Genomic DNA, 14,275 nt, shown 5'->3' on the forward strand with positions numbered 1-14,275 from the left:
TTACTAAGTGCCTTTTTTATGTTCAGCTTCAACAATTTCTCTTCCAATTTCCTTTCAGTTATCACAGTCATTTAGCTCCCCATTGGAGTTTGATAAACTTCTGACATCCCTTCCCATAAAGAATTCCTCATGTGTGAATGTAGATGTAAAATATCTATTCAATTTTTCAGCAACCTGAGCATGGACATCAATAGTTAATCCCTGACATCAGGGTGGCCCAATATAGTCTTTCCTGCTTTTCTTAGCATTCTTTGCCAGAGACTTCTCATAATCTGCCTTAGCTTGCTTAACCTCCTTTGTGACTTGATTACAGACTAATTTATATCTACCATAGGCTGTATCATCTGATAATTTATATGCATCCCATGCACTTTTCTTCTCTGCCACATGTCTCATTTGTAGATCTGACAACCATTTAGGTCTCAGCCTTGAACAGTATTTCTTTGGTGATACGAAAAGCCTAGTAGCACCTTTGATTACTTCCCTGAATGATTCCAATTTAGAATTTGCTGTTGGTAACATCATCAGTTGGTCCCACTGCACAGAATTTAAAAACTGTCTGAGGCCACTGTAGTCACTCTTATGAAAGCAAAAGCCTTTACCCTTGACAGTAGTTATATCTTTAATTAAATTCCACATTGGTACACTGTAATTGCTGTCATCCAGTGGGTCTTTTACCTGCAGATTCTTAATGCACAATCACTGGTGATAACCAGATCAAGGGTACTGCTTCCTCTTGTCGCCTCTCTGACATGCTGTTGTAGAAAACAGTCATCCAAGAAATCTAGTCCTGCTAGTGTGTGAGTGACCAACCCACAAATTCCAATCAACATGGAGAAAACGAGTACATTCAATTTAAAAAAATGCCCCATAATGTAAAGTTCATCAAAAAAATAAAATAGAAATCATTTTCAAAAGATCATGATACTAATTTTTTCCTTACTAAACATACACTTATAGTCTGTTGCAGTTCCCAATAATTCTTAGTGGTAAGATATTCCTTGCCTCTTTGCAGACAGCCTTCAGGCAAACATAAAACAGTTATGGTTACAGTAACATTACTGTACGGTTACAGTAACATCATACTTTGAGTCTAGAGGTATATGGAAAGCATCTGTAACATTTATATATTAAGCCGATCAACTGTACTTAACAATTAGAACACAATGAATGAGCACACAAAAAAAAAAAGTAAGTTCTTGAATGCTGAAAATTTGTTTATGGGTGAATAAAAACACTAGTGGTAATGCTACCTAAAATTTTTTTTTTTTTTTTTAATTGAAACTCATTAACAGCTTGAACAAGCCCTGTGTGTGCAACATTTTCTAACTCCTGTTTCTCTACGATATTTGAAAAAAACCAAACAGCTCAAAATACTCTTAAACTCTAATCTCCACTTACATCTTAAACTCCAAGGTATATACATTTATTCCTTTAACGCTACTTAGAGGAGACAGAAAAAAAAACTGTATATTTTCATTAGTTGGCAGATACTATTTCCTACTCTCTGATTTAGCTTCTTCAGAAGACTCTTGTGATGATTTTAAGAAAAATGCACAAAATCCAAGAAACAAAAAGAACATTAGGGACAAATAGGGTGCATTCTTTCTTTCCATTTTCTCTCTCTCCTGATAAGCATTTTTCTTAGATTGAGTAATATTTACAAAGTGGCTTCCATAATGCTGTGAATAAAACTCATCAAAATCGTATACAGCTGATTTACCTTTAGGTAAAGGAGGTTTTGCTCTTGCTTCCCGGCTCTCATAAAATTTTGCATATTCATAATCGGCAGTTGCTGCAACAGGGGCCTGAACACCTGAAGATCTTCCTAGTGTAGGTATAAATAGTCCTTTATCATACCTTTTCCTTAAGGCATAATTACCTAAAATTTCATACGCCTCTGTAATTTCACGAAATTTTGCTACAGCGTTCTCGTCGTTCTGATTTCTGTCAGGATGATATTTCATAGAAAGCTTGTAGTATGCTTCTCTGATCTGTAGCTGAGTAGCTTTTGGTTTTACTTCAAGTACTTCATATAAGTTTATCTTCGTTTGAACACAGAATCTAACACAAGTACCAATCATCTTTTTGCTAAAATACTTAGCATTCATGGCGCAAATCGCCGATAAGCATTATGAATTAAATCAACCAATACACACTTGTATTTTACATAACTTTACATAATAATTCAGTAATAAATAATATGCTCATTATACTATAAAGCTCATTATTGATGCTTTTGCATTATATTATGGAATTATTCTACAAAAGAATAGACATCAACATGAATAACTCGCAAAATATTGTTTTCGCTCTTAAGTAACAAAAACTCCTCTAAATATATTTCTAAAGGTGTTCACTAAATGTAGTTTCACTCAGCCTAAACGGATACAAATTAAACTCAATGAGTATTTTCAGTAATGTAGGCGACGTAATGTTTTCCTAATTCGTCGAAACAGCCTAGCTTCTAAAAAGTCAAAAAAAAAAAAAAAAAGGTGTCACAGAAGGTTATAAATACCACAAAAGTAAATAATATTGAACAAACTAGCCAAAGCTCTCGACTCATACAAATGCCTACAGTGTTACCCACAGATTAGTAACATACAGAGTGCACACTGCCATAAACTACAATGGCAATTCCGGCTACTGTTAAAACGCATAGACAGATTATCAGAGCATTGAAACAAGCTGGAATATTGTGAATTTTTTTGAAATGTTCCTGGAGCATTTTCTATAGTTTTGTTATTGCATTGGACAATATATGAATTCGAAGATTATTAGCATATAATTTTCATAATTTATTGTTATTCCAATCCAAAAAAAGAACACTAAAAACAGCGGATGAATAGCAAACCATAGCATAAGTAGAGATTTCGGCAAGTTTATATAAGAGGTTATAATAGCCGCGTGGTAATTTGAAGGGTGGCAGATTTGTCTTTCCGCGGTTCAAATCCCTCGGTTTCATTTCCTGGTATTTTATTTTTTCCCACTTATACTTATTATACTTCCAATTTATTTCTCTGATAAATGATAAATCTCGTTATGGAAATTTACTTGTTTTCACCTAAATAAAATTGTTTAATTAATAAGTCATGCCCAAACATCCATAATATAGCTTAGGAGGAGGTTAAGATGCCATTTACAATAGACATTAATAAATACAGATTTTTTTATTTACACTACTGGGTGTAAATAATCAAGTGGCTAATTATATAGCAGGTTTCAGTATAATTCTGTGAGTACAATGAGGCCAGTACACCAGTCTCACTCTATTGAAGCCTTTTTATTTTCACTCACTTGAATCCAGTAGTGTTTGCATGAAATTCTGTATTTAGTAGTAGTAGTAGTAGTGGCACTTGATGCAAGAAAGCAAGTGTAGGAGCTTATGCAGCATCAGCCAAAAAAAAAAAAAAAAAATCACACCATACCCTCCAATTGCCTGTCCAGTTCCTCCTTAAATTTATTTAACCTATCAACTTCCACAACGACAGATGGAAGTTTGTTCCAGCAATTAACCACCCGCTGGCTAAAGGCAAATTTCCGCACATCTATTCTACATCTATCCTTTCTTAATTTGAACTTATGTCCCCGTAGGTTCGTATTCTGAACAAGTGGGAGGATCCCATCAGAATTCAGCGTGCTCAACCCATTCAAGGCCTTATAGACCTCAATCAGATCACCGCGCAGGTGCCTAGTCTCCAGCCACTGCAATTTGCAGAACTTAAGCCTCTCTTGGTAAGAGGATCCCTTCATTCCCCTCACCAATCGTGTTGCTCTTCTCTGTACACGCTCAAGCAAATCTACATCCTTCCTAAAATGAGGCCTCCAGACCTGTACGCAGTACTCAAGGCGTGGCCTGACCATTGCCTTATACAGAGGGACAATCACCTCCTTTTCCCTGCTAGCAAAATTCCTATATATCATTGACAAAACCCCATGACCTGCCCTAGCAGCCTGTCTACATTGCTCAGAAAACTTCATATCTGACTGCACAATTACTCCCAGGTCTTTTACATTTTCTACCACCTTAAGTGTAGTACCACACAGTTGGTACGTTTCTCTGGGTTTATTTCTACCCATATGCAGTACTTTGCATTTGTCAAGGTTAAACTTCAGTTGCCACTTCTTAGCCCATCTGCCCAAATTATCTAGATCCTGTTGCAGTAGCACACTGCCATTACTGTCATTAACAACCCTGCCAACCTTCGTGTCATCTGCAAACTTTGACATTAAGCCTGATATACCTTCATCAATATCATTGATAAATATACAAAACAACAGTGGACCCAACACCGAACCCTGTGGGACTCCACTAATAACATTAGTCCACGAATTATTGCAAATGGCACCCATCACTCATCTTAATATCCTTGTAGGCTGCATTTTAGGCAATGTCTGGCCGTTATATTTTTAAATATTACTTTTTTGACCTTAACTCCATAAATTTACATCTGTCATTTTGACTGATCTCAACTGTTGTTTTAGGTTTCAATGTAATGAATGAATTGAACTGATTTTAACTTCGGTTCTAATTTTTATTTAATTCTTTTCCTTTATTTATTTATTGTTTTATGTCTGGCATCCTCTGAACACTGCATCATTTCCCTGCTAACCAGAGCCACCAATATTTTTTTTAATTATTATTTTTTTTTTATACACTTCATAGAAACACAAAGAATCTGGAATGAATGAAAAATTTGGAAGACAATTCTCTGTGACTAAATTTTGACTGTTTTTTTGCTGAGTTGGTTATTTTCTTTAACAAAAGGAATTTAGCATTTTTTCATTTAGATCATTATTTGAGTTAGCATTACAATAACAAAAAAAAAAAAAAAAACCACTATATAATTTGCTGGGAGCCATTGTGGTACAAGTAATTACACACATGGGTTGTGTTAGGGTAGCTAAGAATAGAAACAGGTGCAGGTATACTTGCATGTACACCAATGCTAGGAGTTTAGTAAATAAATTTGATGAATTTGAGGTATTGCTCAAAACATCAAAGGCAGATATTGTTGGGATATCAGAGACGTGGTGTCACACAGATATAAGGGATGCAGAACTGCAATTTGGGGAGTACAACGTCTACAGAAAGGATAGACAGGATAGGAAGGGGGGAGGGGTTATGCTATTAGTTAAGAAACACATAAAAACCAAGGAAGTGAAGTCAGTCGACATCGCCGGACAGTGCAGTGTTGAGTCAGTTTGGTGTGACATAAGCATTGGGAGATCAAAATTGAGAGTAGGAGTGTGCTATAGGCCTAATGACTCTGATGAGTATAATAAGGAACTGTACAGGGAAATAGAGTGGGCCAGTAAATCAGAGAGTCTTATAATGGGAGATTTTAATTTCCCAGATATTGACTGGAATTTGGGGGCTGGTTACTCACACACTAGCAGGGCTTTTGTGGATTTATTGGATGATTGTTTTCTACATCAGCATGTTCGGGAGGCAACTAGAGGGAGTAATACTCTTGATTTGATTATCAGCAGTGATTCTTCATGCATTAAGAATCTGCAGATAAATGAACCACTAGGTGGCAGTGATCACAGTGTGCTGAAGTGGGATTTACTCAAAGAGGTAACTACCATTAGGGGTAAAGGGAAGGGTTATTGCTTCCGTAAAGGCGACTACGATGGACTCAGACAGTATTTAAATTCTATACAGTGGGACCAACTGATGATGTTACCAACAGCAAATTCAAAATGGGAAGCATTCAAAGAACTTATCTTGGAAGCTACTAGGCTTTACATACCAACTAAGAAATATTGTTCAAGGTTTAGGCCAAAATGGATGTCAGATGAACTAATGAGGCATATGGCAGAGAAGAAAAATGCATGGGGACTTGGGGGTGGTTGTGCAGGCAGATATGAAGTTCTCTGAGCAGTGCAGACGGGCTGCAAGAGTAGCTCATGGAGTATTGTCAATGATATACAGGAATTTTTCCAGCAGGGATAAGGAGGTGATTATTCCATTGTATAAGGCAATGGTCAGGCCACACCTAGAGTACTGTATACAGGTCTGGAGGCCTCATTTCAAGAAGGATGTAGAGCTGCTGGAACGAGTACAGAGAAGGGCAACAAAATTAGTGAATGGAACAAAGGGGTGCTCTTACGAAGAAAGGCGTAAGTTTTGCAAATTACAGTGTCTGGAGACTAGGCACCAGCGAGGTGATCTGATAGAGGTGTATAAAGCCTTGAATGGTTTAAGCATGCTCAATGCTGATGGGATTCTTCCTCTAGCTCAGAAAAATCACCTGAGAGGGCATAAATTCAAATTGAGGAAAGACAGATGTAGGATAGACGTGCGGAAATTTGCCTTTAGCCAGCGGGTGGTTGGTTGGTGGAACAGACTGCCATCCCTTGTGGTAGAGGTTGATAGCCTAAATAAGTTTAAGGCTCAGCTGGACAGGTATTTTGAACGAACAGAGGGGTGAAGTGGAAGTGGGTTTTTTTTTTTTTTTTTTTGGCTGATGCTGCATAAGCTTGCTTTCTTGCATCAAATGCCTCTACTAATGCTAATGCTAATGCATGGGATACTTACAAATTAACACATGACACAGAAGCCTATGATAGATACAAGTTGATATACAACCAAGTTACAAAGGAGGTTAGGCAGGCAAAGGCAGATTACGAGAAATCCTTGGCAAGGGATGCAAAGAAAAACAGCAAAGAGTTCTTTACTTATGTAAACTCTAGAAGGAAGGGGATGAATCAGATTGGTCCACTTGATATTGATGGGTCAACTGTTGATGATCCTGCTCAGGTGGCTAACAAACTAAATGAATATTTTGCATCGACATTCACACATGAGGAGTTATTCAGAAAGGGGAATGCCAGAGGTGTATTCAACTCTAGCAGTACGCTACAGAATCTTGAAATAACTGGGAGTAAAGTGGAGGAGAAACTGTTGAAGATAAACACAAGAAAGGCACCCGGGGTGGATGGGATCTATCCAGTTATATTAAAGGAGGCAGCAAAGGAAGTAAGCAAACCCTTAGCCATAATTATGAGAGCTTCCTTGGACTCAGGGGAGGTACCCATAAACTGGAAATGTGCAAATGTGACCCCAAATCACAAAGGAGGATCAAAGGCTGACACAAGTAATTATAGACCTGTGAGCTTAACTTCTGTTCCAGGAAAATTAATGGAGGCACTGGTTAAAGAAGCACTGCAGGATCATTTAGACAAGACTTCAGTTATAGCTCAGACACAGCATGGTTTTGTTAAGGGGAAGTCTTGCCTGACCAACTTGATTGGATACTATGATGCAGTCACAAAAGAACTGGATGCAGGGAATAACTTTGATATTATATACTTGGATCTTAGAAAGGCTTTTCATACTGTTGCACATGGAAGACTGCTACACAAATTGGAGCAGTGACATTGGAGGCAAATTGCTGCTATGGATAAAGGGGTGGTTGAGGGGGAGAAGACAGAGAGTGGTAATCAATGGACACTGCTCATCGTGGACTAATGTTATTAGTGGAGTCCCTCAGGGCTGGGTCCATTATTGTTTTCTGTATTTATAAATGATATTGATGATGGTATATCAAGCTTAATGTCCAAGTTTGCAGATGATACAAAGGTTGGCAGGGTTGTCAAGGACACTACTGACACTATGCTGCTGCAACAGGATCTGGAAAGGTTGAGCAGATGGGCTGAGAGGTGGCAAATGAAGTTTAACATTGACAAATGTAAAGTACTACACATGGGAAACAGCAACCCCAGAGCAACGTATCAACTCTGTGGTACTACACTGACAGTGGTAGAGAATGAAAGGGACTTGGGGGTGGTTGTGCAGGCAGATATGAAGTTCTCTGAGCAGTGCAGACGGGCTGCAAGAGTAGCTCATGGAGTATTGTCAATGATATACAGGAATTTTTCCAGCAGGGATAAGGAGGTGATTATTCCATTGTATAAGGCAATGGTCAGGCCACACCTAGAGTACTGTATACAGGTCTGGAGGCCTCATTTCAAGAAGGATGTAGAGCTTCTGGAACGAGTACAGAGAAGGGCAACAAGATTAGTGAATGGAACAAAGGGGTGCTCTTACGAAGAAAGGCTTAAGTTTTGCAAATTACAGTGTCTGGAGACTAGGCACCAGCGAGGTGATCTGATAGAGGTGTATAAAGCCTTGAATGGTTTAAGCATGCTCAATGCTGATGGGATTCTTCCTCTAGCTCAGAAAAATCACCTGAGAGGGCATAAATTCAAATTGAGGAAAGACAGATGTAGGATAGACGTGCGGAAATTTGCCTTTAGCCAGCGGGTGGTTGGTTGGTGGAACAGACTTCCATCCCTTGTGGTGGAGGTTGATAGCCTAAATAAGTTTAAGGCTCAGCTGGACAGGTATTTTGAACGAACAGAGGGGTGAAGTGGAAGTGGGTTTTTTTTTTTTTTTGGCTGATGCTGCATAAGCTTGCTTTCTTGCATCAAATGCCTCTACTAATGCTAATAATTGAAATTCTTTTTTATTTATGAATTTTCTCATTTCATATGAAAGATATTTGAATTATGTGTAGTCCAATGCAAATTGAATTAGTAATATCTTCACATGAAATGTCCTGTAATATATATAAAAAGAGCATGCTGATTTAATTCATAAAATTAAAAGCAAGACTAAAGACTTATATGTCCAGTATAAGAAACAAAATTAATTTAATTAATAATAAAATAATTCTGTTGGGTCTCTGTGGAGACCCAACAGAATCCAGACAGGCCTATCAGTTGTATCCCAACAATATACAAGATTATGCCCAGCTGCATAACCAAGAAGATATCACACTACTTGAAGAGCCAGAACATAATAGCCGAACATAGTGTATAGTGTTAATTGTATGGTGCCAAAGACCCTAGCAGCACTAGGTCTCCCAGAGAAAGTTGCAATCCCGAATACCTGTAGGATAGTCAGAGTTCCTGGATCTACAGTAACACAACACATTACAGCCACCCTGTGCACTTGGTAGTAATACCTGTTGCAGGGTGGATTCACCCAATCAGTAATAATGTAAGAACAACAATACTACTAATAATAAATCACCATGTCCCAGTCCATAATCCAATCATTGATTTCATAATCTGTAGAGATGACATCACATATTTTGTGAAGTTTTGCACTGAGTGGGATAAAAGGTTTAGAAATCACTTGTAGATGATGATACTATGGGAACATTGCATTATATAGCTTCAGCCTCAAGAGCAATATGACTCTACATAACAGCCTAGCAGCAATAAGTACACAGAGAACAGATACATACAAATACACTGAGTTAGATAAATGGTTCAGACTTCACTTGATTGATAATGACACTGTGGTAACGTTGCATTATATGGCTCCTGAGCCACAAGAGCAATGTGACCCTTCGTGACAGCAATAGGGCTCCCAGAGAATACATATATACATATACACTGAGTTGAATAAAAGGTTCAGATTTCACTTGATTGTTAATGACAATGTGGAAATATTGTATTATATAGCTCGTCAGACTCTAGAGAGTAATGTGACCCAACCGAACAGCAATAGGGCTCCTAGAGAACACACACACAAACATATACACTGAGTTGGATAAAAAGTTGACTTCACTTGATTGTTAATGACACTGGGAACATTGCATTATATAGCTTCTCAGACACGAGCAATGTGACCCTACATAACAGCCTAACAGCAATATGTCACAGAAAATACACACACACATATACACACAGTTGGATAAATGGTTTAGGTTTCACTTGGTGGATGATGACACTGTTGGAACATTGTATTATACAGCTCCTTAGCCACAATAACAATGTGACCCTAGATAACAGCAATAGGACTCCCAGAGAAAACTTACATACACATGCTGACTTTCCACAACCAAAGCCATGTTGATTTTGATATATATAAGGCTTGAAAAAATTGAAAAGTTGTTTATGCACTACTGTCAAATAGTTTAGAAAGTTTTTTTTTTTGCTGGGGAATGGTCTGAAATCTTATACAGCACACTTGTCACCTTTTTTGAATACCAGAAGTATGTTAATCTGATTGAAATGCTTTGGGTAAATGCCCAATCTTAGATATAAGTTACAAATATGAAGCATGATAGGATTAAGAGTAGTGACAGACGTTTTCCAAAATACGGTTGGTGAGTCGTCTGGGCCTTTTGTATTGTCATTTTTCATATTCTTCAATGCTGAGTTTTGGTCATCCTCATTGATCAACAGATTTCAACCAGGAAATGAAACCAAAGGCTCCATATCAATAGTCTCAATCCTTGACAAATGTTTGGCAAATACTTCAGCAGTGTGGAATTTTTCAGCAGTGTAGAATTCAAACTGAATTATGGAGCTATATGTTATATATCATTAAGGTATATGTAGTTCAGAATGAACAGTTAATCCAGTATTGATCAATTAATATTGCTCTGATACAAAAAAGTGCAGCCATTATCAACCCACTGCAAGATGGAAGCCTCCTCAAAAATTCATGCTGAGGGAAAATGGACCATAATCTGCCATGCTGGTCCGGTGCAGGTTGGCAGAAGTGATCTCTAAAAAAGAGAAATCATGACACAGTTCTCCCCAGAAAAATCAAATCATGACAATTTTCCCCTCTATCTTTCACAGCACATGCTTAACATTTTCCAGTTATACATGCTTAACATGTTTCAATAGTTTTAAAAGGGAGTTTCATGCTTGACTTGACAGACAAGCCAAATTCATATTTTTCACTTTTTGTTTTTCCATAATTTACAAGAGAGAATGAATAAGCACTTTTTGCACATGTGCTTGGTACTCCTGGTTCCCAAACCACTCTAAGTCATTCAAACTTCTTTTAGCATAAAGTTTTTGTAGAACTTTTTCCTTATGAAATACCAAATAGACTTCAGAAAAGCAAAATATTTGATACATTTAGCATTAGTAGAGGCACCTGATGCAAGAAAGCAAGCTTATGCAGCATCAGCCAAAAAAACCACTTCCACTTCACCCCTCTGTTCGTTCGAAATACCTGTCCAGCTGAGCCTTAAACTTATTTAGGCTATCAACTTCCACAACAAGGGATGGAAGTCTGTTCCACCAACCAACCACCCGCTGGCTAAAGGCAAATTTCCGCACGTCTATCCTACATCTGTCTTTCCTCAGTTTGAATTTATGCCCTCTCAGGTGATTATTCTGAGCGAGAGGAAGAATCCCATCAGCATTGAGCATGCTCAAACCATTCAAGGCTTTATACACCTCTATCAGATCACCTCGCTGGTGCCTAGTCTCCAGACACTGTAATTTGCAAAACTTAAGCCTTTCTTCATAAGAGCACCCCTTTGTTCCATTCACTAATCTTGTTGCCCTTCTCTGTACTCGTTCCAGCAGCTCTACATCCTTCTTGAAATGAGGCCTCCAGACCTGTATACAGTACTCTAGGTGTGGCCTGACCATTGCCTTATACAAGGGAATAATCACCTCCTTATCCCTGCTAGAAAAATTCCTATATATCATTGACAATACACCATGAGCTACTCTTGCAGCCCGTCTGCACTGCTCAGAGAACTTCATATCTGCCTGCACAACAACCCCCCAGGTCCCTTTCATTCTCTACCACTGTCAGTGTAGTAGCACAGAGTTGATACGTTGCTCTGGGGTTGCTGTTTCCCATGTGTAGTACTTTACATTTGTCAATGTTAAACTTCATTTGCCACCTCTCAACCTTTCCAGATCCTGTTGCAGCAACAACAGGATCATTGTATTCAACAATTTTTTTTATGGTCATTTTAATCCATACTCTCTCTCACATTAACATCTTTAATACAACAACAATTTGTCCATATCATGATCTTTTGGGCCTAATAATGAATCTTTACATGTTTCACAATTATTGCTCTTTAAAATATTTCTAGCTAGGTACCTGAGACATATGCCTATACATTTTCATCATAAATATCCATATCCTCACAGTACCTGAGTGATTATAACTCTTTCACTTTGTCAGTAAGACTGACTGCCTTGACTTGATTTCAGAAACAGTAAAGAGCTATGACATATTTCATGAAGTTTTTTTATGGAATAATTTAATTATTTCATAAACTATTACTTTGTTTAATATCAATACATTATTCGTATAAATTAATGTAATAAGTTATGAATTAGTTATTAATTAGCTATTCAGTATTTTTTTTTTAAACATTTCATTAAACATTTCCAGGTTCTATCAATTCTGAGAAATTATCTTAAATGTTCTTTCAGAAATCAGTACAATCAAACTCCAGCTTTATCTCATACGAAACATTTATTTCTGTGCATGATGTCAGCAGATAATTATAATAATAGTTAAAAAAAAAGCACAAATAATTATAATAGTAAAAAAGTGGATAGTAGATAGATATCTAGTAGATAGTTATAATAAAAATAATGGAAATAGGTAATTATTATTAACTTTTAATTAATTATAACACTGACATTTTGTATTACCTAAAAATAATATGACTTTATTTTTGTTATTATTTGTATATATTTGTTTACTTTGCACATTGCAGTGTTATGTCTCGCTGTGTAATTTTTTTTCTCTTATCTATATTCTGGAAAAATTTCCTGACTGTGTAAGAATTTGATTATGACATTAACACCCCTTTGTACTTAAATTTAATAGGTATACAGGCCCATTCTGATTATAGGTTCTTTTTTCCCACAGAAGGACCTAATGACAAAAAGTTGTCCTCCACAGAAGGACAAGGACCATACGATGGAAAGGAAAGCGTGTCTTACATAAAGTGACCAGATCCTTAGTATTCCAATGCGGAACATCTGGGGGGGGGGTAGATTTTTCAACCCCCTAGAAACATTATACACATTTTTTTTTCATATTCACAAACAAAATATAAATTAAATACATATACTTCTTTAAACTAAACTTATAAAATAAAATATCACACTTCTTAAAAAAAACACAAATATAGTCTACATATATATATATTTTTTTTTTTTTGGTTTTTTTTTCGCAGAATGGCTGAAATTCAGTATACAGTACTCCTCGTTTTACGCTACGTTGAGGTTGAGTGAAGAATGTGAACTGAGAAAAATAGTTGTAATATCATCATTCTTCTCTTTCTTGGTGATTCCCTTCTACTTCTCTCTCTCTCTCTCAGGGATAATTCAGAATTTTTTTTTTTTTTTTTTGAGTGGTGCAGCAAAAGCCTCAAAAAAAAAAAAAAAAAAAAAAAAACCAAATTATGATATTAGGGTCCCCTGTAAATGATTACCTCTACCCATGTATTTATTTTGTCTGTAAATTGCGTGTGTTCTCTGGTCAATTTGCCTGTTTGCTGAATGAAAAAAACCCCAGTTTCTGTGGGAAAACCTTGCTATCTACGCCTGAGACCGACTAACTCAGTCACGGAGTGAAAAAAGCCCACTAAAGTTCCTCGCATCATCGATGGGATTCAAACCCGTGCCTTTTCCACCCGGTGTGAGGAGGAAGCAAAAGCCTCAGGCTTCATTGCACCATATCGTTAATACAATACAATTTATTTTTATCAAGAGAATTTGTTTACAACGAATGAACTTGTTAAGAAAAGCAAATTTCTTGACAAGTTGTAATTCTTCATTTCAAGTTTTTGCATACAAATTTATTATCTAACAGAAAATATAATGAAATCACAACACATAGTACATTCCGCACTGCAAACAGAGATAGCAATTTATCCATAGCAATTCTAATTTACTGTATCATTGAGTATCAAAAATTTTCTTATTAAGAATTTGGAGCTAGAATAACTTCTCCTGAGCCCGAAATCTACACTAGCCAACAAGGTGCTTATTGTATTCATTGTATGCCTATCTCCAAATCTATTTAGTACCCCAGGGTGAGGCAAAACAATTGCTTTTGGGTTCCTTAAATTATGTGAGACATTTCTTTGCAGATTCGACTCTTCAAAAATAATGTTAAGATTTTTCAAGATTAAATTTAACTTCAGTTTTTGAACTGGATAAAATATTTTATATTTCAACAAAAATTGCCTTCTCTTATTCAGGTCATTCCAAAAGTCTGTCCCCATTAAAAGTCTCAAAATCCTATTAATTAAGTTGTTTATTACTCTTATTTCAGTTATATTTGCTTGTGCCCATACAATTTACTAAAGAATTGAGTTGGGAGTCCACTAATGCATAATATAAGGTAACTTTTGTTCTAAGATTTAACTTATTCTTAATGTAGTAAAAAAAGTACACATAAAATCTCATTTTTTTGTACAAATTTGTTATATGCATTGCCCAACTTAGACTGTAGTCAATCCATAACCCAAGG

At 36.7% G+C, this 14,275-nt stretch overlaps 1 protein-coding gene across 1 annotated transcript; it reads right to left on the reverse strand.

Moving 5' to 3' along the window:
• Window positions 1-1,458: 1,458 nt before the first annotated feature.
• Window positions 1,459-2,237, reverse strand: LOC150086004 (dnaJ homolog subfamily C member 30, mitochondrial). The gene has a single exon (XM_090373648.1). The coding sequence runs from the start codon at window positions 2,109-2,111 to the stop codon at window positions 1,494-1,496; it is 618 nt and encodes a 205-aa protein (XP_090229774.1). The 5' UTR covers window positions 2,112-2,237; the 3' UTR covers window positions 1,459-1,493.
• Window positions 2,238-14,275: the final 12,038 nt, after the last annotated feature.

This window comes from Mastigoproctus giganteus, chromosome 5 (genome assembly GCF_048544385.1).
Source record: "Mastigoproctus giganteus isolate SK-2022 chromosome 5, ASM4854438v1, whole genome shotgun sequence".
NCBI classification, from domain to species: Eukaryota; Metazoa; Arthropoda; class Arachnida; order Uropygi; family Thelyphonidae; genus Mastigoproctus; species Mastigoproctus giganteus.

Coding starts and splice junctions, on each gene's coding strand:
- LOC150086004 (XM_090373648.1), bottom strand. CDS start 2,111: ATGAATGCTAAGTATTTTAGCAAAAAGATGATTGGTACTTGTGTTAGA.